The following is a 24,784-nucleotide window of genomic DNA, read 5'->3' as shown; positions in this document are numbered from 1 at the left end:
TCTCTCAAACAAAAACAACAACAAAAAAACAAGCAATGTTTAGCGATAGATAGATAGGAAGGAAGGAGAAAGAAGTTTTCTGGTGACTCAACAGTTAGGAGCACTGGCTGCTCTTCCAGAGGACTAGGTTTGATTCCCAGCACCCACTTGGTGGCTCACAACCATCTGTAAGTCCAGTTCCAGAGGATCTGATGACCTCATCTGGCTTCTTTAGGCATGGGGCATTCATATGATGCATGGACATACACGTAAGCAAAACACCCATATGCATAAGGAAAAAAGTTTTAAAAGGGTACTTGTTGCTATTGCCTAGTCACACCTGAAAATTGTTTAGAGCCCAGTGAGGTGGAACAGTGGGCAAAGGCACACATTGCTAAGGCAGACCACCTGAGTTTGACCCCTGGAACCCCATGGCAAAAGAACTGACTCACAGATTGTCCTCTGACTTCCACAGACATGCTGTGGCATATGCCCCCACCTCCTCATAGAATAAAAGAATCATATAGAAAAAAGAGGCAGGTGGATCTCTGAGTTCCAGGCCAGCCTGAGCTACAAAGTGAGTTCTAGGACAGTCAGGACTACACAGAGAAACCCTGTCTCAAAAAACCAAAAACACAGAACAACCCTGTCCCCCAAAAAAAGAAGAAAAAAAAAGAGAAATATTTATATTTACTTAATTTCATGTGTATGAGTATTTCCTTGCATACTTGTTTTGTTTTTCGAGACAGGGTTTCTCTGTGTAACTTTGCGCCTGTCCTGGAACTCGCTTTGGAGACCAGGCTGGCCTAGAACTCAATGAGATCCACCTGCCTCTGCCTCCCGAGTGCTGGGATTACAGGTATGCGCCACCACCGCCCAGCCTCCTTGCATACTTGTGTGTTCCCTGGTTCATGTGTAGGCTAGAGGAGGGTGTTAGATCCCTAGAACCGGGGTTACAGACAGTTGTGAGCTATGTGCCTTTTCCTGTCTTATGACTCAAGGCTCTTCCTTGTCCCTCCAGTCCTGGGATTGGGACCCAGGGTCTGGTGCATGCTTGGGAGTCTTGAGCCCCCCCCCCCCCCCCCCCCCGGCACCCCGGGCTCAGTGAATTCTTGGTGGGCAGTAGCTCAGAGCTGCTCATCTCCTCACATCCCAGCAGCACGTGGAAGGTCTTTGTGACTTTGGCCTGCTTGTCTGTGGGTGGCTTCCCAGCTGGATTGCTGTGGGGAGAAGCAGCCAGGTGTGACTTCAAATCCTGTCCTGGCCCCCACCGCTCTTCCTGATTGAATCTATCCAGACTTGCTGGAAACCTGAGTTCCTCCTTCAACTTCCTCAGTAAGGGCCGGTGGAAGGTTGTCACCTTGTAGCTAGACAGGCCTGCTGGCCCTCATACCTTTCCCTCCAGTCTTAGGGGTCACTGAGTTGTCGACTCAGTCTGTGTGGGTTCCTACCTCATGTCCTCCTGCTTGTTTCTCCACAATGTATTTCTGTTCATCTTAGGTACATATTTTAGAGAGAGCATTGAGTATACCACAGGAAGGGCTGGACCCTGGACTGCTATATGTTCCTTGAGAAAGCCTCATAGGTTGGTAGAGAGGGAGGGAGGGAGGGAGAAGATAGAGGAGTAGAGGTAAACAGATGATAGATAGGTGCTTAGATGATAGTTTTGTTTTTATTCTTTGACCTCTTCCTCCTGAGTGTTGGCTTTTCAGACGTGTGGCCCTGTACATGGCTTCTTTACTATTTGCTGTTCTGCAGGTGTGTTTCTGTCTTGACACTGCAGCCTGGGCCACCAAGTCCCTCAGCTTAGTGGCTGCCATCTAGCTCAGGGCCTGGCACACAGTAGGTTTGCAGAACAGTCTGGGAACCTAGAGAGGGAAGCTTTTTCTTTTGAGGATCGAAGTGCTCTACCACTGAGCTAAATCCCCAACCCTTTTTTTTCTTTTTTTTTTTTTTTTTTTTTTTTTTTTTTTTTTTAGGATTTATTCTATTTATTATATAAACAGTGTTCATTCTGCATGTAGGCCTGCAGGCCAGAAGAGGGCACCAGATCTCATTACAGATGGCTGTGAGCCACCATGTGGTTGCTGGGAATTGAACTCGGGACCTCTGGAAGAGCAGCCAGTGCTCTTAACCTCATCTCTCCAGCCCCTTGTTTTGTTTTTTGAGACAGTGTTTCTCTATAGTTTTGGTGCCTGGCTTGGGTCTCGCTCTGTAGCCCAGGCTGGCCTCGAACTCACAGAGATCCGCCTGGCTCGGCCTCCCGAGTGCTGGGATTACAGGCGTGCGCCACCACCACCCCGGCGAGGGAAGCTTTTCTACTCATTCTACTTGTATTTTCACAAGTTTGTCCTGGGGCAGAGGGCAGGACATGCCTAAGGTGTCTCAGGCGAGAACCCCGGGGCAAGGACTGAAGCTGAGGTCCACTGAACCCTAGAGTTGAACCTCCCTGCCACCTCGGTGCTGTCGTGCACTTTGGGTAATAACAAGAAGGGCTCTTGCTGGTGATGGGGATAAGAGTAACAGGTGACACCTGTTCTGCTCCAAGGCTGGGAGTGATAGGAAAGATGTGCAGGACTGGAGTTCAGGGTCCTGGGGGAGAGGGCTGGGCAGTGGAGCCTGGAGACCGAGGGTGTGGGTGGACCAGGGACAGTACGGCACTGTGTCTGTTGACTTCACAGGTACGGGTCAGGTGCTGATTCTCCACAGTGCTCATGGTGGTGCAGCTTCCCCACCTTCTTTTTAAAGATTGACTTTTTTCATTTTATGCATCTGAGCGCTTTGCCTGCATGTATGTATGTATTTGTACTGCATGCGTGCCTAGTGCTCATGGAGGTCACAAAAGGGTATGTGATCCCCTGGAACTGGAGTTATGGGTGGTTGTGAGCCACCTGAGAACCAGGGTTCACAGGAAGAGTAGCCTGTGCTCTGACCTACTGAGCATCTCTACAGCCCTCAGGTCCTGCCTTTTGAAGGTTGATAGGGGGTGGGGCAGCTGGCAGGAGAGGCTGACAAGGACAGGACTGGGGAGCCAGCAGTGTCCAAAGAAAGAGGCTTCTAAGCCTGGACGCCCCCTGGCTGCCAGATATCTCTGATGTGCCTCGGCTTCTGAGAGAGGGTCTTGTTTTGAGATAGCCTAGGCTGGCTTTGAACTCCTGGTTCTTCTGCTTTTACCTCTTAAGTGCTGGGATTATAGGCATGTGCTACTCTGCCCGGTGACAGACAGTTCTTTCCACATCATTCCCACTTGATCCCTTCTCCCTCTTGTCTTGCTCCTGAGTAACCCGGACAAATGTCTTAACCTCTCTGAGCCTTGGTGTTGGGCTGGGTGCATGGGGATGGATGTTTGTATACCAGCTCATGTAGTGAGGAGGTTCTGCGCCAGGCTGTCTGTTTTCCTGCTGGACTGTAGCCACTGGAGAGCTGGAGAGCAGGGCCTCGGAACCCACATGCCCAAGGAAGGACCTTGTGAATCAGCCCCAGCCTTCCATGGTAGCCACCTCTTTTAATGTCACCTGCAGAATCCTAGGACAGCCCTCCATGGACAGCACTCAGCTTGGACTGTTGGATTGTCCCTCAGCTGCCCTGTCCCTGCCCCAGTGTACTGTCATTGAGCCCTTAGCACCTGAGCCGCAGGCCTGGCCACAGGTTCCCTCTTAAGTGCCTGCTTCTCAGAGCTGATAGCGGGGTCTGTCTTGGCTCACCAAGACAGGTGTCCTTGGGGAACAGTTTCCTCTGGAGCCCCTTTTGCCTGGGCACTCCTGGTTGTGCCTTCCCTGAAGATTGACGAAGCCCCTGTGTGCTCAGCCTCTGTGCTCAGGGTACCCAAATCAGCCCCTCACCCTACGCTTTGTTCCCCCCACAGGTGACCAGCAATGGCAGCATTGGGAGGGACACACCAGCCGAGACCCAGCCTCAGAACCCCCCACCCCAGCCAGCTCCCAACGCCTGGCAGGTCATCAAAGGCGTGCTGTTCAGGTGAGCAGGTGGGCTTGGGGCTCCCACTCTGCAGAAAGCAAGACCTGGGGAGAGGGAGTGGTGACCAGGGATGGCACACTGCTGCATTGGTGGAGAGGTTATGCACACAGAGGCCTTGGGACCTACATGCCCAGAGAAGGACCTTGTGGATAAGCCCCAGCCTCTCATAGTTTCTTCCCAGAAGCCACCTTTAATGCTGGCTGCTGAGCCCTCAAGAGCCCTCCTGGAAAGCATTCAGCCAAAAATCTAAAGTAGATCCGTTTTGTTTAGAGACAGACAGGGTCTTTGTTATATAGCTCTTGCTGTCCTGGAGCTCACTCTGTAGACCAGCCTGGCCTTGAACTCACAGATCTGCCTGCCTCTGCCTCCTGAGTTCTGAGATGAAAGGTATCCTTTTTGGTAGTATTAAGAGTTGAACCTAGGGCCTTGTATGTACTTGAGCCACACCACAAGCCCCTTATTTCAAGGCAGGGTCTTACTAAGTTGCCAGGCTAGATTTGAACTTGCTGTTTAGTCCAAGCAGAGCTTTGAACTTTTTTTTGGTTTTTTGTTTTGTTTTGTTTTTTTTGAGACAGGGTTTCTCTGTGTAGCTTTGGAGCCTGTCCTGAATCTCAATCTGTAGACCAGGCTGGCCTCGAACTCACAAGAGATCTGCTTGCCTCTGCCTCCTGAGTGCTGAGATTAAAGGTGTGGGCCACCGCCTCCTGGCTTGAAGTCTTTTATTACATTGATTTACTAATTTTATAGGACATGGGAAGGTGTGCCTGTGACATGGCGCACATGTGCATGTCAGAGAGCAACTTGGAGTCAGTTTTTCTTCTACCACGTGGGTCTAAGGGGTCAAGCTTCATGGTACACACCTTTCTTTACCCACTGAGCCATCTCCTGGCCCAAGTCCTTGAACCTTTGATCCTCCTGCCTCAGCTTCCCAAATGCTGAGGTGCCCAGCCTGGGGCAAAGTCTGCCTGAAAACCCACTCTGTATCTTGGGAGATGGAGTCCTGCTGGGCACCGGAAAGGGAGAAGATTTTACAGAGGCCATCAGAGGACCTGTCTTAGTAGACTTTCCCTCGCACTTAGAAATGGTCTGTGCCCTTGCAGAACACAGTGTACGGCACGGCTGGTGAGTGCTGCTCAGGCCTATTGTGCAGTGACATCCGAAGTGCACAGCACACATCTGTGTCCTCTCACTTAGTTTGGAATATCTCTTGTTAGCCGGGGCTCTGTAAAAGTAGGTGTTGTGTCTTGTTATTTAGAGAGAGTCTCAATATGTAGCCCTGCTGGCCTGGAACTTGCTTACAGTGGTCCGTCTGGACCCCAGCTGCTCAGGGACTGAGCACAGTACAAGCTTAGTCCCTGAGTAGTAGGGATGCAGAGGTGTGTTGTTGGTTTGGAACAGGGTCTCACTCTAGCAGTCCACAGACATAACTGTCCTCCTGCCTCAGCCTCCTGAGTGCCAGGATTACAGGTATGAGCTCAGGCAGCTCTAGCAGATGATCTCCATGTTCACAGACATTAGGAGCAACACAGTTGTCTGGAATAGAGGACTGACCAACAATTTTGAGAGGAGCCAGGGAGCTTCAGTTAGTATATAGCAGCATCACCCTCCACCCCATCTCATTAAAGGCAGACATCTCTATGCCCGGCTATGTTTGGTTCTAAAAGGATTTTTTTTTTTTTTAATTTTTAAATTTAATTTTTATTTTTTTAGGTTTTTCAAGATAGGGTTTCCCTGTGTAGTTTTGGTGCCTGTCCTGGAACTCACTTGGTAGCCCAGGCTGGCCTTGAACTCACAGAGATCCACCTGCCTCTGCCTCCCTAGTGCTGGGATTACAGGCATGCACCACCACTGCCAGCTTTATTTTTATTTTTAATTATGTTTGTTTGTGTCTGTGTGAGGGTGTCGGATCCCCTGAAACTGGAGTTACACAGACAGCTGTGAGCTGCCATGGGGGTGCTGGGAACTGACCCACGTCCAGTGCTCTTGACTACTGAGCCGTCTCGCCAGTCCCCATAGTGTTCTCTTCTCTTCTCTTCTCTTTTCTTTTTCTTTCTTGCCTTTTTCTTTTTAAAAGGTTTCCAGGCCATGGTGAGGCATACCTTTAATCCCAGCACTTAGGAGGCAGAGGCAGGTGGATCTCTGAGTTTGAGGCCAGCCTGGTCTATATAGCATGAGTTCTAGAACAGCCCTGGCTGTTACACAGAGAAACTTTGTCTTTTTTTTTTTTTTTTTTAGATTTATGTTACATGTATTAGTGTTTTGCCTATGTGTACCGTGGGTACCATGTGTGTGCACTTGGTGCCTGCAGGGATCAGAAAAGGGCATAGGATCCCTTGGAACTAGAGTTAGGAATAGTTATGAGCCATCTTGTGGTGCTGGAGACCAAACCCAGGTCCTCTGCAGGAGTAGCCAGTGCCCTTAACTGTTGAGCTGTATCTCTCATTCAGTATTGAGTTGTTCTTTTTCTCCCCTTCTCTGCTCTGTGCTTTCAGATTTTCTTATTTCGTGTGTGTGTGTGTGTGTGTGTGTGTGTGTGTGTGTGTGTGTGTGTGTATTTGCGCTTTCATTCATTCATTGCATGGGGATACATGTTGTGGATGCACATGTACCATAGCACATGTGTAGAGGTCAGAGGAAACTTGTGGGAATTAGTTTTTTTTCTTTCTGCCATGTAGATTCCAGGTATTGAACTTGGGTTCTTAGGCTTGGTGGGAAGCACTCCTGCTGAGCCATCTGCTAGGCCCCTTTTATTAGTTTAATCCCAGCTGTTGGGAGACAGGGGCAGGCAGATCTTTGTAAGATCACATTTGATTGATTGTGTGTGTATGTGCATATGTGCCATGGTGTGCATGTAGAGGTCGGAAGAAAATGTGGAGTCAGCTGGGCAATGGTGGTGCAGGCCTTTAATTCCAGCACTCGGGAGGCAGAGGCAGGCGGATCTCTGTGTGTTCGAGGCCAGCCTGGTCTACAGAGCGAGATCCAGGACAGGCACCAAAACTACACAGAGAAACCCTGTCTCAAAAATGGGAAAAGAAGGAGGTTGGGGATTTAGCTCAGCAGTAGAGAGCTTTTCCTAGCAAACGCAAGGCCCTCAGCTTCAAAAAAAAAAAAAGGGCTGGAGAGATGGCTCAGAGGTTAAGAGCACTGGAGGTTCTTCCAGAGGTCCTGAGTTCAATTCCCAGCACCCACGTGGTGGCTCACAACCATCTGTAATGAGATCTGGTGCCCTCTTCTGGCCTGTAGTCACATATGATGTATACATAATAAATATATAAATCTTAAAAAAAAAAAAACAAAAAACAAAAAAAAGATTTGATTATTTATTTACAGACAAGTCTGGAACTCACTATATAGACCAGACTGGCCTCACACTCTTAGAGATCCCCCTGCCTCTGTTTCCTAAGTGTTGAGGTTAAAGATTTTATTAGCATTTATTAATTATACATAATAGTGGTCTGTCCATAATTTTTTTCTTTTTTTTCTTTTGGTTTTTCAAGACAGGGTTTCTCTGTGTAGCTTTGTGCCTTTTCTGGAACTCACTTGGTAGCCCAGGCTGGCCTCGAACTCGCAGAGATCCGCCTGGCTCTGCCTCCCGAATGCTGGGATTAAAGGCGTGCACCACCACCGCCCGGCCTATAAGATTTTCATACATGTATATATTGTATTTTGATCCTATTTAGCCCCCATTATACTTCCTTGTCATCCTCCCCCCTAGTTTATACAGTGTTGGAGAACAAACCCAGAGTTTTCTGTATGCCAGGCAAACACTCTGTCACCTGAGCCACATGCCCATCCTTGTTCCTCCCTCTTCCCCTTCCCCCTCCCTTCCCCTCTCTTCCCCCTCCCTCTCTCCCTCTCCCTCTGTCTCAATCCAGACAATGTCTGATGTAGTCCTCCTGCCTCCACTCCCTGAGTGCTGGTCATGGACCTGTGCCATCATTTCTGGCTCACTTACTGCTTTCATGCTCCAAGCGACCAGACAGGACAGGACAGCTCACTTGGGTTCCTCATTTCCTCAGCCTGGCCTGCACCCTCCCGGTGCTTTTCATTGAGTTTGTATCTGGAAATCTGCGCATTGGTCCTGAGGCTGCCTTCTCTGAGGGGCTCTGATCCAGTCTCTGCAGGCTCATTTCCTTCCTCAGAACTAGTGGCAGCAGGCAGCAGGAGGGTGTGGGTGGCTGCTCACAGACCATCTCAAGGCGTGTGTGTGTGTGTGTGTGTGTGTGTGTGTGTGTGTGTGTGTGTGTTGCTGTGGGTGGAATTAAGGGCTCCAAATATGCTAGGCATAGAGGTGGTTTTTATTATTTTTTTTATTTTTGGTTTTCGATACAGGGTTTCTCTGTGTAGCTTTGGAGCCTGTCCTGCTACTCGCTCTGTAGACCAGGCTGGCCTCAAACTCACAAGAGATCCGCCTGCCTCTGCCTCCTGAGTGCTGGCGGCGGGCTGTTTTTTCATCATGTGTTGTTTCTATGTGATGTGTCTGATGTGCGCTGTGGTGGAGGTGAGTGGAGGTCAGAGGACAGCTTCCCAGAGTTAGTTTCTCCTCCTACATGGTCACCAGGCTTGCAGAGGAAGACACTTTACATCCTGAACCATCGGCTGCACAAGCCCTAGAGTTGAAGTTTTATTTTATTGCTGAGACAGGACCTCACCTGGTAACTGCCTGGTCTGGAACTCAGAGTTCCATCCACCTGCCTCTGCCTCCAGGATGAAAGGTCTGGATCACCACACCTGGGTCAGATTTTTTTTTTTAACTTACTTTTATTTATGTCTACATGAGGGTGTCAGATCCTCTGGGATTATGGATGGTTGTGAGCTACCTTATGGGAGCTGGGACTTGAACTCACGTCCTCTGGAAGAGTAGCCAGTGCTCTTAACCACTGAGTCATTGCTCTAGCCCTGGGTGCCAGTTTTACAGATGAGAACCAAGATTATGGGATAATTAAGTAATGCACAAAGCTTCCTGAAGCAGATTATGTGACCGTGGCTCTCTGTGGTAGGGTGATATTCATGGATTTAAACTCACCTTTCACCTGCATTGGTGTGTCCTGGAGTGGAGTTGAGAAAGTGAGTGGGGCAGGGGAAGGCGTGGAGGGAGACCACTCTCACTCACAGATAGTGAGTGTGTGTGTGTGCGCGCGCGCTTCTCCTGGCTTGGCTTTTCTTTTTGACAGTACTGGGGATTGAATATAAAGCCTAGGTATGCCAAACTAGTTCCATCTCCTGAACTATAGCTCCTATCCAAGAGAGAGAGAGAGAGAGAGACAGACAGACAGACAGAGAGAAAGAGTTGGTGGTTTTTTGTTTTTTGTTTTTTCGAGACAAAGAGTTTCTCTGTAGCTTTGGAGCCCAGGCTGGCCTCGAACTCAGAGATCCGCCTGCCTCTGCCTCCCGAGTGCTGGGATTACAGGCGTGCACCACGACCGCCTGGCTTATTGCATGTTTTTATTTTCCTTCTTTTTTTTTTTTTTTTAAAGATTTATTTATTATATTTACAGTGTTCTGTTTGCATATATTCCTGCAAGCCAGAAGAGGGCACCAGATCTCATTACAGATGGTTGTGAGCCACCATGTGGATGCTGGGAATTGAACTCAGGACCTCTGGAAGAGCAGTCAGTGCTCTTAACCTCTGAGCCATCTCTCCAGCCTCTCTCTTTTTTTTTTTTTTTTTTTAAGATTTATTTATTATGTACACAGAAGAGGTCCAGATGGTTATGAAACTCAGGACCTCTGGAAGACTAGTCGGTACTATTCACCTCTGAGCCATCTCTCCAGCCTGCCTTGTTCCCCGTGGGGACAGAAGGATAGAGGGCTGAGAACCCACAGACTCTGAGCGGGCCGTGCTGCTCCCGAACTCTCCTTCGGAGTAGTTACTGAAGCGAGAGCTTCTCATGGAGGTGGCAGGGGTCCCCAGAGAGCACTGGTTCCAGACCTTTGTCAGTTTTGTGCACCAGGGAGCAGGTGGCTCAGCTGGGCTGCAGCCCCTGAGACCCCGGACTCTAGGGCTCCTTGGCTTCGGCAGGCAGAGGCAAGTCCCTGTGCCCAGTCCTGCCCTAATGGGGCTCAGCTGGGAGACAGCAACCCACCAAGCGTTCACTCACAGTACTTTTCCGTGTAGTGGTTTTTGTTTTTTGCAGCACTGGGTTTGAAGGCCAAGGCCTTGCACACCAGGACAGCCTCTGTCACTGAGCTCCACCCTGAGAGCAGCACATGCCTTTCTCTCTTGGAGCAGCTAACATGGGGAGAGCATTCATGGTGTGGGTGCTGGGCTCATTAGTGTAACGCCATTCCAACTTGGTGAAGGTGCAGGTTCTTCACAGCCCACTTCAAAGCTCACAGAAGGTTGAGTCTCTCCGAGAGTGGATGTTGGCAGTACACTTGTAGTCCGAGCAGTTGGGAGTTGAAGCAGGACATCCTTCAGCTCTAGAGTTATAAGAGGTATTAGTTACTTTTCTGTGGCTGAGATAAAATATCCTGATAAAAGCACCTCAAGGTAGAAGAGGTTTATTTGGCTTATACTTCAGTTACATTGAGGGAAGTCAGGGCAGGGATCTGGAGCAGAAACTAGAAGAACACTGCTTGTTGGCTAACTCACATGCTTAGATATAACTTTCTTATGGCCTAGGATCACCAGCTTAGGGATGGTACTGCTCACAGTGGGCCCTCTTGTATCTGTTAATAATGAAGACAGTCCTTCACAGACATAGCCATAGGCGAGTCTGTGGCAGCTCCTCAACCATCTGTCTGACCCGTTGTGTTTTATTTTGTTGGGTTTTTTTGTTGTTGTTGTTCTTTGTAGGCAGAGTTTTCCTATCCCAACCGCCAGATTCCAAATAAACACACAGAGGCTTTTGTTTGTTTGTTTTTTGTTTTGTTTTGGTTTTTCGAGACAGGGTTTCTCTGTAGCTTTGGAGGCTGTCCTGGACTAGCTCTGTAGACCAGGCTGGCCTCAAACTCACAGAGATCCACCTGTCTCTGCCTTCTGAGTGCTGGGATTACAGGCAAGCGCCACCACCACCCGGCCAGCTTTTTTATTTTTATTTATTTATTTTATGTGCATTGGTATTTTGCTTTCATGTCTGTGTGAAGGTGTAGAATCCCCTAGAACTGGAGTTAGAGACAATTGTGAGTTGCCATATGGGTGCTGGGTATTGAACCTGGTCCTCTGGAAGAGCAGCCAATGCTCTTAACCGCTGAGCCATCTCTCCAGCCCCCAGCTGGTTTTTTATTAACCAATGAGAGTAATATATATTCACAGCATACAGAAGGATTATTCCACAGCAGTTTTTGTATTGTACACAGTATCTCACATAGCTCTGGCTGGCCTTGAGCTCACCATGTTGTCAAGGATGACTTTGAACTCCTGTTCCTCTTGTCTCTACTTCTCAAGTGTTCGAATCACAGGTGCGCACCACAGTTGGTAATTAGCTTTATCAAGCCTTTTTGGTTCTTTTCCTTGGGAGAGTGAGTCTGAAAATGTTGTTCAAACTAGGTCTGACTGCCCAGGCCAGGTGATGCAAGGTGAAGAAATCTCTAGTTCAAGGCCAGCTCAAACACCTTAATAAGAACCTGGCTCAAATGAAAAATAGTAAAATCGCCGAGGATACAGCTAACTGCCAAAGTTGAGAACCCACCAGTGAGGGGCTGGGGTGTGGCTCAGTGGTGGAGCCCCTGCCTAGAATCCCCCAGTGAGGGCTGGGGTGTGGTCAGTGGTAGAGCCCCTGCCTAGAATCCCCCAGTGAGGGGCTGGGGTATGGCTCAGTGGTAGAGCCCCTGCCTAGAATCCCCCAGTGAGGGGCTGGGTGCAAGGCTGATGTGTTGGGGATGTGGCTTAGCAGTAGAGCACTTGACTAGCATGTGAGACGCCTTAGTTCAATTTCTTAATACCACAAAAAGGAATCCACCACTGCCAAAACTGGTTTTCTGTGGCTAAAAAAGCTAGCCCACTACCTGCAGCTTTTGTAGTCTGCCATTGGGATGGGAAGTAATTGCACTGAAGATTTTTTCAGTACAGTGGGAAGAGTCTAGATCTTTGGATCTTCCTTAAGGGTCAGAGCAGCTGACTACCTTAGAGTACCACCTTTGAGCCTGAGTGGCTGAGCCCCATGGCCCGTGTATGACACGATGCCCTGGAGGGTCAAGGTGATGGTCCTGTGTGGATGGTAGCCTCCTTGCATGGGGCTTCTTGAGCCTGTGTTGCAGAGAGCACCTTGCCTTCGCTAGCCTCACCACCCTTCTCAACGGCCTCGGACCTTAGCAAGCAGGGCTGGGCTGGTTTGGAGGCTGGTGCACTGCAGGCCGGCATAGGGCCTTACCGCCGCTGTTTCCTTCCTCAGGATCTTCATCATCTGGGCCATCAGCAGCTGGTTCCGCCGAGGGCCATCCCCTCAGGACCAGGCAGGACCTGGAGGAGCCCCACGTGTCGCCAGCCGCAACCTGTTCCCCAAAGACACTCTAATGGTAATGCTAGGTGGGAAGTCACGTGAGGGGCTGGGAGAGCGATGTGTTAAGGGCAGCAGGACGGGACAGTTCCTGGCTCAGCCCTCTCAGCTCTGTGGACATGTGGGACTTGGATGCTCTACCCCATCAGCGTAGGTGACGCGTGCCACCCAAGAGACGCTGAGAGAACAGGACTCTGGGGAGCTCATGAGCAGTGTTCCCGCTTGTTGTGCACCTGTTGCAACAGGGTCCTGCGTGTTTTCTTCCAGAAACGTGTTTGGCCTCTTGGGTTGTGGGTGACAGGGTGACTGGATCAACCAGGTTCTTGAGCTAACAGCACAGTCACCAGACCCCTCACTGTCAACCCCTCTGAGGTCCATGTTCTCTTTGGCTCTGTTGGCCAGGCCAATGCCGAAGAGTAGATCCTGATGAGGGCCGAGCGGGGAGGGCTCACCAAGTGTGCCTCCCCTTCTGAGGAGGTGGTCCTGCTTCCTCTCGTGCTTCAGTTTGTTTTTGGCGGGCTGGGGCAAGCCAGCATATGACAAAAGCAGAACTTGAGTTCCCCAGTCTCCACTACGTGCAGCCCGCAGATCCATCACCCATTACATCCCCGCTCTCCCCAGAACCTGCATGTGTACATCTCAGAGCACGAGCATTTCACAGACTTCAACGCCACCTCGGCGCTCTTCTGGGAGCAGCATGACCTGGTGTACGGTGACTGGACCAGTGGAGAGAACTCGGATGGCTGCTATGAGCACTTTGCAGAGCTTGACATCCCGCAGGTAGCCCCACCCCCACCCCATCCTGTCTTGGGTCCAAAGCCACCTCCAGTGTGGTGTGTGATCCCAGCTTTAGCCAGCCAGCCATCAGTAACCGTCCCTGAGGGCCTGCTCGGCACAGTGGTGCCCAACAGCATAGCTTCAAAGTTATACAAATAAATAATGATGGGACATTTGCCGTGCCAGGGCCCCCTGTACCCCCATAAATTGAGAAGTTACAGCTGGGGGTGGTAGCACTCCCCTGTAGTCCCAGAAACATGGACAGCTGAGGCAGAAGATTTATCATGAGTTCAAGACCAGGCTGGGAATTATGGGAAGACCTGTCTCAGAACAAAATGCAGCTGTTACTGTCTCATGTAACTGCCGTTGTCTGCTGTCTGTGTGATAGGCAAAACTGGGGTTAGCTGTAGCTTGGTTTGGTGGCTTTCCCAAGGTCAGCAGCTAGTGTGAGATTCGCTTGGCTCCCTGACTCTGAATCTAGTTGCCTGCCTCCTCCAGGAAGCCTTCCTTAGCTTGTTTAAATATGTTCTCCAGTCTCACAGCCTGTTGGGCTTCTGTAGTTCAGGCTAGGCAGGCTGGGTCTTCTGTCTGGCATAGGTCTTTCTTGCAAAGCCTTGAAACCTAGGAGGGTGAGACTGAGTTAACAATCTCTGTCCCACCACCGTCTAGCAGAGGACTAGGCACACACACATTCAGCAACTTTCTTCATCGTTGGCAGTTGAGCCCAGAGCATCTGTCTTACACACCGTGTAAGTACTGTAGAGGTGAGCTAGGTCCCCTGCCTGTGGGTTTTAATTTTTGAACTACTACATGAGTAGTTCAAGCTAGTCTTGCTGTGTAGCAGAAGCTGGTTTTGAACTCTTAAACTTCCTGCCTCAACATCCCAGCTACATGGATTATAAGAATATGCTGTCTTACCTGACCTCAGCCTCCCATTTTTTTTTTTTTTTTTTTTTTTTTCCTCTCAGAGCTGAGGAGCAAACCCAGGGCCTTGTGCTTGCTAGACAAGTGCTCTACCACTGAGCTAAATCCCCAACCCCCCCTCTTTTACTTTACATGTTGAGATAAGGGCACGCTGAGTTGTCTAGGCAGAACTGGAACTCACGGGATGGCAGAGCTCCTGTCCTTTGTGCCCAGTAGGCTTGGGAATAGGGGAAGAGAGATGCCGCACCCATCTGAGTGGCTGGAACTGAGCAGACACAGTCTCTGTGACCCCAGTGATAATACTGGCTATACTTTCAAGGTCAGGCCCTTTCTTGAGGTTCAGAAAAGGATGGGGGAACCAGTGAGCTAGTCCTGGGGACTCCCTTGCAGCCTGTTTCATCAGCAAAGCAGGATCATGGTAGGGTCCTGTCACGGTGCAGGGGCAGAGTGTCAAGATGGCTTGGTGGTGCGCTCGAGCAGGGCTAGCCAGGGGCAAGTTCCTCGACTGGGTGCTCTGGGCAGGCCTAGCTGCAGTGCCAGGATGGCCTGCATCCCACAGCTGAGGCACTGAGTCCTGTGAAGGAAGCCTGAGCTTACGGAAGCCAGGGCCAGCTCTCAGTGTTCAGTCCAGCTGGGACCCGACCTTCAGTTTGTCTTGCTCCAGCATTTGGGGCAGGACCAGTTAGCTGCACTCTATGCCCTGAGTCCTCGGGAAATATATTACTGGAGAGTCAGAAGTAAGTGGCAGCTGCTGTAGGCAGGTGATGAGCAGCCTTGGCATTTTCTGTTTCTCACCCACTGGCTACCTTCTTTTGCAGAGTGTACAACAGAATGGCTCCATCTATATCCATGTCTACTTCACCAAGAGTGGCTTCCACCCAGACCCCCGGCAGAAGGCCCTGTACCGTCGGCTCGCTACTGTCCACATGTCCAGGAGTAAGTTGTTTCCCTTCTGATCCTGGTGGACGCTGGCTGGAATGTGACACGCAAAGTCTCGGTTCTGTAGGGTGAACGCTATGCTCTGAGGATTGGCATTGATGAGACAGTACTGGCCCCACTCGTCTGTTAGTGGCTCTGGGACACTCAGGAACCTGTTGTGAGAGCAGGTGAATCCAGGTGTGATGCAGGCCTGGAACATAGCTAGGGAGTTGAGGGGCTGAGGCAGAGTGCTGAGTTTGAAGCCAGCCTAGGCTTCTTAGCAAGACTGCCTCAGTGAAGGCAAACAGTAAGAAAGGGCAGGTCGGGCATGGGACTGCTGAAAGAAGGTGACAGTGGCCCTCGCTGGGGGATGCTAGGCAGGGGCTCTACCACTGAGCCACATCCCAGCCCCTCACTGGGGGATTCTAGGCAGGGGCTCTACCATTGAGCCACACCCCAGCCCCTCACTGGGGGATTCTAGTCAGGGGCTCTACCATTGAGCCACATCCCAGCCCCTCACTGGGGGATTCTAGGCAGGGGCTCTACCACTGAGCCACACCCTAGCCCCTCACTGGGGGATTCTACCCCTGACAATCTTAAGCCCATTTTATCATTGTTTTAATTGTTTGTTAATTGTTGGTTTTCTGTTATTATTCTTTGAGACCGAGTCTCTGTGTTTTCCTGGCTGGCTGTCCTGTAACTCACCAGGCTGACCTTAAACTTCACAGAGTTCTGCCTGCCTCTGCCTCTTGAATGTTGAGATTAAAGGCGGTTTTTATTTTGAGAAGGTCTCACTAAGCTGCTTGGGCTGGCCTTGGACTTACTCTGATCCTCCCAGCCATTAACTACTAGGATTACTGGCTTGCACCACGAGGTCCAGCAAGGCACCAGTTTTCCTTCTCAGATAAATCAGAGCTGGCGGCATCCAAGTTGGGAGGGCGTGGTCAGCCCTTTGCTCTTATTTCGGGCAAGGTGGCGGGAACCCTGGTTGCCTGACCTTAGCAAGAGGAAGTGAGTCCACTTGTGGCTGGGGATTCACAGTGTCAGAGTTCTCAGGCTTGCTTCTTACCCACTGGCCCCAGGCCTTCTTTGGAATGCTTCTCTGACTCCTCCATGTGTAGCCATGTACTCAGTGGCCTTTCCAGGGCACTGAACACGAGTGAACTAGGAGACAGGTGTGTGTGTGTGTGTGTGTGTGTGTGTGTGTGTGTGTGTGTGTGTGTGAGAGAGAGAGAGAGAGAGAGAGAGAGAGAGAGAGAGAGAGAGAGAAAGAGAGATGGAGAGCTGTGAGGAGTTACACCGTCCAGGAGAGGGACTGCAGAGCCTCCTTGAAGAGGACAGAGCCAGCGTGGTGGTTCAAGCTTAAGGCCAGCCTTGATTGCAGAGTGAAATGCTGTTCAGAGAAACAGGTGGCACTGCAGTTCAGGAGGGGCCTTGAGGAAGGGCTAAATGGCCTGGTGTGGGGTCCCAGCAGATAGGTGTCCCTGCTGGCCTAGGAGGCGACCAGGCAAGTTTTGGAGAAGGGAAGCTCTGTTTTGTGCCTAGGTGACTGTAAGTGGTCCTTTTCTGTAAAGGTTGGGTAGTAGTTCCCAAGATTTAGGGGGTGGCTGGGGCTACTCAAGTGATGTCTTCAGTAGCAGGAAGCCAGGACACAGCTGCCATGGGACAGCATTCTGGCATCCAGGCTCTTAAGTATTCACAGGCTTCACCCACCTTCCTCTGCCTACAGTGATCAACAAATACAAGCGTAGGCGATTTCAGAAAACCAAGAACCTACTAACAGGAGAGACAGAAGCTGACCCCGAAATGATCAAGGTAAGCAGAGGGGGCTGGTGGGGCTCATGGTGTCACCTAGTTGCAAACAAGCCTTGGTTAGGCCAGGAGGCTGCCACCTCTGTGCCCTTCCCTGGAAGGAGTCCAGGGATGTGGCAGGTGCACAGCAGGAGACTGTAGACAAGGTTAGCACAGGGGGTGCATCTGGCCAGGAGTCCGTCTCAGACAGGAACCCTTGCTCCAAGTTATAGTGGCAGCAGATGGAGAGGCTAGATTGACACTGTGGCTGGCACAGAGCAGGCACTGGAGATAGAGGGCTGAGCAAACCAGGGCATTTCTTGGAAGGCACCTGAGCTCACCTTTCTTTCCCCATGGTTTTGGGCAGGAGGCGTGGTTTCAGAGTGGAGTAGGGCCACACAATGAGAAGGGGGGCAAAGGTGCTTTCTCTAGGCTGGGGGCTTTCCTGCACATGACCAGCCTACCTATCTCCTGCCTTCTGGTGAGAAGGTGGAGGATGGGTGGATCTCAGTCTGCTGTCAGGTGATGGGCAATCTCATGAGCCTCCCAGCCGTGGCTGTGGTGGCTGCTCTTCTGCCCCATTGTCCTGGGAGGGCAGCTATGGGGCTGCCGCCTGCCTGAGCCCCACATTTCCTGTCTCCCCACAGAGGGCTGAGGACTATGGCCCTGTGGAAGTGATCTCACATTGGCACCCCAACATCACCATCAACATTGTGGATGACCACACACCATGGGTGAAGGGCAGCGTGCCACCCCCGCTGGACCAATGTAAGCCCAGCCAAAAGCTCAAGGCCTGTGGCCTTATCTTCCCCCGGCCCCATCTGAGACCCTTGTAGTTGTATACTCTCCTGATGCACTGTGCCTCTGTTCTCTCTCTCCCACGGCCCTCATGAGCCAAGGCCTGGCCACCGTGGGTGGGAGTTAGGCTGCAGACCTATCCCTGAGTGTCAGTGCACACCTGGTTTCTCACCACGCTCTGTAGAGCTGGGGGTACATGGCCACCAGTGTAAGCTGTACTAGAGACAGCTTTAGTGGCCTTCATTCAGGGCCACACCCTTTGCCACTGCGTTTTTTCCATGAGATTCAGGAGCCTTTTGCTCCTCGTGAGTGGTGCAGTCAAGAAACGCTATATGGTGTCTCAGCCAGGCTGAGCAGTACCCACCCTGTGTGTCCACAGATGTGAAGTTCGATGCCGTGAGCGGCGACTACTACCCCATCATCTACTTCAATGACTACTGGAACCTGCAGAAGGACTACTACCCCATCAATGAGAGCCTGGCCAGCCTTCCACTGCGTGTCTCTTTCTGCCCGCTTTCACTGTGGCGCTGGCAACTCTATGCCGCACAGAGTACCAAGTCACCTTGGAACTTCTTAGGTGATGAGCTGTATGAACAATCGGACGAGGAACAGGATTCAGTGAAGGTGTGTGGGGTGGCCATGGGCCAAGGGGAAGTGGAGACTCCCACCCAGTGCTCCCCCAGACCTGGTTTCACAACTGCCTGGGCTCCCCCCTCCAAGCAGTGGGCAGGAAGTGGGCCCCCAACCCTGGTGACCTGGCTCCCTGACTTCAGTCCTCTGCTTTCTCCCAGTGTCCTTTCAGTCCCTTCGTGTCTCCTCTATCATCATCTCGTGTGTTCTGGGGCTGGGCTTGTCTTGTCTGGGCTGGGCCACAGGCGGACGCCATTCCGCACTGTTCTTCCCTGTTCCTCCCTCGTACCTCACCATCTCTGTCTCCAGTGTTAGCTCACTCTCCAGTGCCCTCCCCTGGCCTGCTTTCCTCTTGCCCTTAACGCTGTCTCTGGTGGCCCTAGAGCAGGTCTATAGAGGTCCTGCCTGGGACCCCAAGGGACATGTGGGGAATGGTTCTTGGAAGCGAGATGCCACAGCAAGGACAGGGCAATGCTCATAAGCTCCCCTCCCCAGGTGGCCCTGCTGGAGACCAGCCCGTATCTGCTGGCACTCACCATCATCGTCTCCATCGTCCACAGTGTCTTTGAGTTCCTGGCTTTCAAAAATGGTAGGCATGGGGCCGGGCTATCAAGGCACCTGGCAGAGGCAGTGTCTGCTTCCTGTTTCCTCCCTGCCTGGGGTCTCTCACCTGCACTCCAGAGGCCTCGCAGCTGGAGAGGGGTAGTGACCAGGCACAGAGCTGAGGGAGGGGCTGGGCCTGCTGCTGGGCCAGGGCCAGGGTGGTAACACCAGGAAGCAGGGCGGGGAACTCCAAAGCCCAGAGACAGGGAAGCCCCGGGGCTGCTCCCAGTACCCTGCCTCTCAGGGAGGCCCCAACATGGAGCCACCCAGCTCTGGAACAGCCCATCACTGTGTTCACCTCCAGGTGAGGAGAAAGAGGCTTAGTGAATGAAGCTGCTGCTGGCCTGCAACTCACAGCTCTGTTAGAACAGCCGTTCTAGTTGCTCTGTCAGCCTCCTGGCCTGTGGCCCACGGTGTGGGGGTGGCAGGTACCCTGAAGCTCCTGGAATTGGCAGGAGTGATGGGCACCTCTATCATGCTGACACTGCACAATGGAAGCTGCCATCCAGAGGAATATGGTGGACAAACTGGAGGCTTCTCAGTGTGGCCTCTCCTGAAGGCCTTACATGGGAGCTTCCCCGTGCTCTGCTAGCTCTGTCCCCAGCACCACAGAGCAAACCCCAGACAACAAAACTGACAGAGCATTGCCCGAGAGGAGTGAGGGGCAGGTGCTGCCACATGTCATGACAGCAGGCATGAGCTTGGCTTTGCCCCTGTGCCAGGTGCCCCCCGATCCAAGAAGGGGTTCTCTCCACTTGGCCTCCAGACCCTTCCCCACCATTTGGGGGATGGATGACCTTGTGAGTGGGCTGTGCTAAGCCCCAGGTTTGGGCATGTGGGCCAGGGTCCATGCTCCTGTGTCACAAATGCCAGGGGGCCTGTGTGCCTGTGGTCTAGTTTGACCTCTAGAAACCGGACGCCAGGGAGATCAGGAAATATACAGGGATGTTGTCAACTCGGGTTCCCCAAGTGTCCACATGGAGACCAGAAACCAGGATTTGTCCATGCCCCAAGGATAGCCCACAATTGGAGTGGGAGGCCAGAAGAGAAGGTCCCCAAGCACGTACCCTGGATCTTCCTGTCCAGGGGAGATAGGGTGGCATTGCGTGTTACTGACCTGGTGACCGCCCAGGTTCTACCATGCAAGGCTGGACACCTCAGGGTTGCTAGCCTTGTACCCTTCGCACCTTAGTGTCCTCACTAGAAAAGAAGGGACCAACCCACAGTGCAGGGTGTTTCTGTCCCATGTGACATGGAGAAGGTCCTGTGTGCCTTGTGCTTTGGTTGCTGACCACCTGTGCCCACACCCTCTGCAGACATCCAGTTCTGGAACAGCCGTCAGTCCCTGGAGGGCCTGTCAGTGCGCTCCGTGTTCTTTGGCGTTTTCCAGTCCTTTGTGGTTCTTCTCTACATACTAGACAACGAGACCAACTTCGTGGTGCAGGTCAGCGTCTTCATTGGGGTCCTCATCGACCTCTGGAAGATTACCAAGGTCATGGATGTCCGGGTGAGTCGGGCACTGTATTGCTGTGTGACTTGTAGGGTGGGAAGGGGTCGCCTGCCCAGCCAGGCCCTGCCTAGGTCTCTAGGGGTTTCCCGACGCCTGCCTGGCTCCCAGGACCTAGGGGATTTTCGCAACAGGGGATTTTTTTGGGGTCATATTAGGGCAGGGGAACTGGGAAGAGTAAGGAAGGGCAGGGGCCATTTCTGGCTAGGGAAGGGCAGGAGCCAGGTCCCAGCTGACCTTGACCTTCTTCCCCGTTCCAGCTGGACCGGGAGCACAGAGTGGCAGGAATCTTCCCCTGCCCAACCTTCAAAGACAAGTCCACCTACATTGAGTCTTCGACCAAAGTATATGATGATGTGAGTGACCCCATGACCCTGGGTTGGTCACCAAGCACCCACACTCAGGAGAGAGGCTGGGCCATCCATCGGTCCTGCCTACTGGTGTCACTGCCAGGCCTGTATCACTTTGCCCTGTGTTCCCCGCCTGCCACATCTACCTCCTGGCCAAGTCCAGAGTTCCCAGAGCCACCTGGAAATTCCCCTGGCCCAGCCTGCTGGACCAGGTGTGGGTGGATGAGGACAAGGGCCTACAGAGCCAGCCCCAGCCCGTCCTGTGGCCCCCACAGATGGCGTTCCGGTACCTGTCGTGGATCCTCTTCCCGCTGCTGGGCTGCTATGCCGTCTACAGCCTCCTGTACCTGGAGCACAAGGGCTGGTACTCGTGGGTGCTCAGCATGCTCTACGGCTTCCTGCTGACCTTCGGTGAGCAGGCCACCTCTCCCCTGCCACGAGGGCCCCTGTTCTCGTGCCACAGTGAGCACTGCAGCCAGCTCTGGCCCGGGGCTCTGGCCAGTAGGGAGGCACAGCCACTTGAGCCACTGGAGTGCCCGTCCAGTGTGGGCAGGCATGGGGTAGGAGGCCCTAAGGAGGCTTCTGCCCTGGTCAGAGAGAGGAGTGTGTGTGTTGCGGGGACCCCAGACTGCAAAGAGAAGCCAGGCACTCACAGTGAGGAATGCAGACAAGAAAGGGTACACCTAGGTGGGGCTGAGTCCCTAGAGGCCCCAGGAGGGACCACACAGGATCTGAGTGTGATGACTCACCTAGACACTCTTAAACCTGGGGAGCTGAGGTAGAAGACTCTCTGAAGTCAAGGCTTCCTGGCTATAGCCTAAGCCCCTGTCTCAAAAAACAAAACAAAACAAAAATTGTTGGCAAGAAAACGCCGGGGTGGGATTGAGCTCAGTGTAGAGCGCTCGCCTAGCAAGCGCAAGGCCTGGGGTAGGCTGTGCTGGAGGGGCAGAGTGAGCTGGGGTGACTGGTGAAGTCCTGTCTTCCCTCAGGTTTCATCACCATGACACCCCAGCTCTTCATCAACTACAAGCTCAAGTCTGTGGCTCACTTGCCATGGCGGATGCTCACCTACAAGGCCCTCAACACCTTCATTGATGACTTGTTCGCCTTTGTCATCAAGATGCCTGTCATGTATCGGATTGGCTGCCTGCGGGACGGTGAGGCCCAGGGGATGCAGGGACATGGGATGCAGTGGGCAGGAAGGAGCCTCATTCTCCAGTGGGTGGGCCATGTCCTCACAACAGTCCCTTCCCCCAGATGTGGTTTTCTTCATCTACCTCTACCAACGGTGGATCTACCGCGTCGACCCCACCCGTGTGAACGAGTTCGGTATGAGTGGAGAGGATGTCTCAGCAGGGGCATCTAGGGCCCAGGCGCCCACTGCAGCAGGGGCTCTCACACCTGCGTCCAGCACGGCTGCCACCCAAGAGGATGCCTCCACAGTCCCAAAAGCCACTCCTGGGGCCTGCACTGTCAGCCAGCCCCAGGAAGCCCCTCCAAAGCCAGCAGAGGACAAGAAAAAGGATTAGCTACTCGGGTCCTCCTCATCTGCTCCTGGTCACCACCACCCATCCCCGGCCCCTCACCTCCCTTCCCTGTCGCCCTCTTCCTGGACAGTTCGGGCTGGGGCGGCAGGAGGCCCCCTAGGGCCAGGGCCCAGTGTGTGAGATGGGGCCAGGCAGGCCAGGGCTGGCTGTATGTATGTGGAGGCACCATCGGTCGTCTTGTCTGTCCGTCTGTTCCTGTGTGTTTGCAGACATCTCGCCCTGCCAGCCCAGCACCATCGGGAATCATGGTGAAGCCAATATGGCGCCGAGGGTGGGCCAAGCGGGGAATGGGCCAGGGCTCCTCTGAGGGATGCCTGTGGTCCTCCATCATCTTGTCCCTCATCCCCTGACCACCCCGCTCCCAGACCGCCACCCTTTAACACAGTCTGGATTTAATAAATTCATATGGGTGTTTAACTTAAGCTCAACCACAGCACCTCCTCTGCCTTCCTTGCCTGGAACGGGCAGCTGGCTCAGGTCTGGCTCAGGTCTGGGAGGGAGACCTGGAGGTAAAGGACAGGGAATGGGTTGTTGCTTAGCATTTTAAACACTGCTTGCCTCGAATGAGCAATGCCCTGGGTTTAATCCCCAGTACTGCATAAACCAGTCACGGTGGTTCCCTGCTCATAAGTCAAAACTAACCTGGGCTGCAAGCGGCCCTGTCTTAAAGGTGAAGGCATTTGCTGCGCAACCCTGACAACCTGGGTTTGCATTGTGCCACAAGGCCACACAGTCTAAACTGATCACCAGAACACACACAAGGCAGAAAGGAGGGAGGAACCGAGTGTAGTGTTGTCTACACACACACACACACACACACACACACACACACACACACACACACACACACACACACCCGTGACACTCGGGCTCAAACACATGGGGCTGCCCTGCAAGGGGATTTCTTCCACCTTAGACTCCCATAAGGCTGCTGCTGGCTGATAGAGGCCACTGCCAAGAGGGACAATCGCCATCAACACTCGTAACTGGGAACACCTGAATGGGGCTTGTACCAGTTCACCTTCTGGGCTTCAACGGGACGGTGCATTCTTGGGTGCCACTGCAGTGTTCCTAAACAGTGTTGGCTTCAAGGACCCAGCTGAGCTGTCAGTACCTGGAGCTGGGTCTGTTTACCTCCTCCAGAGAAGTGGCAGCCACTGGAGTGTTTACTGTATCTTCTAGACACTGGACAGTTGTCCATGCTGCAAGGAGGCCCTGGACTAAGGATAACCCAAGGTTCCTTCAGGTTCTACCTGCTTCCCTACCCTGTGGAGTGAAGCAGGGAAGTCGGGTCCTTTCTCTCAGGGCAGTGTGGGTGTTGTGCCCATTCTGCTTGCTAGGCTCCTATTCTACTCCACCTGCTGTGGCTCCCCAGTCTCCTCAGAAGAATACAAGACTCCTAGTAGTGAGATCTTGGGGGTTTCTGCATGTCCCCACAGCCTCCCCTTTTCTGGACCCAAGTCCCCCAGTACCCCCAGGATGCATTGGTGTTTCTTCCAGGACACCTCTCACTCTCAAGTCTGAGGTTCTTGTGATAGCTCTGCCACTGGTATATCATGGCAAGGTGACTGTTCCTTCAATGGACCAAGACTTACTTGTAAGGACATGGCTAGGGTTGTCTTGATGACTGCCATGTCCATTTGCTTTCACAGACATCTGAACATATCCAGAGCACTTACTGGGGTGATGAGTGGGTATATAATATTCCGTCAATAGCTCCCAAGCCCTCTCGGCAGAGACAGCATAGGACAATTCTGGTATACATAGTAGGGACCAACATCATCCCAGAGCAGCTTTGTGAAGCCCACAATCTGCCCAGAACCCTAGAAACTTGTGCACAATGGCCTTACTTCATTTTGAGAGGCCAATGCAGGCAGATTTGAAGTTCTTGGCCAGCCTGGGCTACAAAACTTAGCATGGTGGCACACACCTGTCATCCTAGCACTTGGGAGGTGGAGGCAGTAGGATCAGGAGTTCAAGGTCCTCCTCACTGACTGTGAATGGAGTCAGACCAGCCTGGGCTACCTGACACTGAAACAATGAAAAAAGGAAACACCGTGCGTGCTCCTTGTGCTGTCTTCAGCCTCGATAACAGCACCCAGCGCTGTTCCATTATGTAATGATGTTTTCATGTTCACAACAACCATTTGAAGTTTGTGCTGGTGTTTATCTGTACCTCCAGATGAGAAATTCACAGTTGTTACAGCCGGGCACGGGGGGCACACGCCTTTAATCTCAGCACTCAGGAGGCAGAGGCTAGCCTGGTCTATGTAGCCCGACAAGGAGTTAGAGGTTTGAATGGTGCAGGCACATGGAAGAGCTGTGACAAGGGTCAACTGTACTATGTCCTTAGTGAACCCTCACAACATCCTGTTTGGGGAAACTCAAGTCCAGAGTCGGGAAATAAGTTGCCTGGAGTCATATAACTGTCCAGAAAACCTAGGATTTGAGCACAAAATAGTTGATTCAGAACCCTGAAATGACAACTTCTTTTGGGAGACTGCTTATTTTTGGAGGCAGGGTCTTGCTCTAGGTAGCCGA

General features: G+C 52.3%; 1 protein-coding gene across 1 annotated transcript in view; it reads left to right on the top strand.

Moving 5' to 3' along the window:
- The window catches only part of Clptm1 (CLPTM1 regulator of GABA type A receptor forward trafficking), a 28,441-nt gene extending 5,770 nt beyond the window's left edge, over nt 1–22,671 (top strand). Inside the window, exons 2-14 of the mRNA XM_036182741.1 lie at nt 3,845–3,957; nt 12,294–12,417; nt 13,020–13,178; nt 14,918–15,035; nt 16,747–16,832; nt 17,456–17,576; nt 17,986–18,230; nt 18,732–18,825; nt 20,156–20,346; nt 20,607–20,702; nt 20,972–21,107; nt 21,686–21,853; nt 21,954–22,671. Coding sequence (XP_036038634.1) covers nt 3,845–3,957; nt 12,294–12,417; nt 13,020–13,178; nt 14,918–15,035; nt 16,747–16,832; nt 17,456–17,576; nt 17,986–18,230; nt 18,732–18,825; nt 20,156–20,346; nt 20,607–20,702; nt 20,972–21,107; nt 21,686–21,853; nt 21,954–22,225 — 1,923 coding nt within the window. The 3' untranslated portion in view covers nt 22,226–22,671. The remainder of the gene's footprint in view (nt 1–3,844; nt 3,958–12,293; nt 12,418–13,019; nt 13,179–14,917; nt 15,036–16,746; nt 16,833–17,455; nt 17,577–17,985; nt 18,231–18,731; nt 18,826–20,155; nt 20,347–20,606; nt 20,703–20,971; nt 21,108–21,685; nt 21,854–21,953) is intronic.
- Nucleotides 22,672–24,784: the final 2,113 nt, after the last annotated feature.

The sequence above is a fragment of the Onychomys torridus genome, chromosome 1 (assembly GCF_903995425.1).
Source record: "Onychomys torridus chromosome 1, mOncTor1.1, whole genome shotgun sequence".
In the NCBI taxonomy this organism is placed as follows: Eukaryota; Metazoa; Chordata; class Mammalia; order Rodentia; family Cricetidae; genus Onychomys; species Onychomys torridus.
This window is presented reverse-complemented; position numbering and strand designations above follow the sequence as displayed.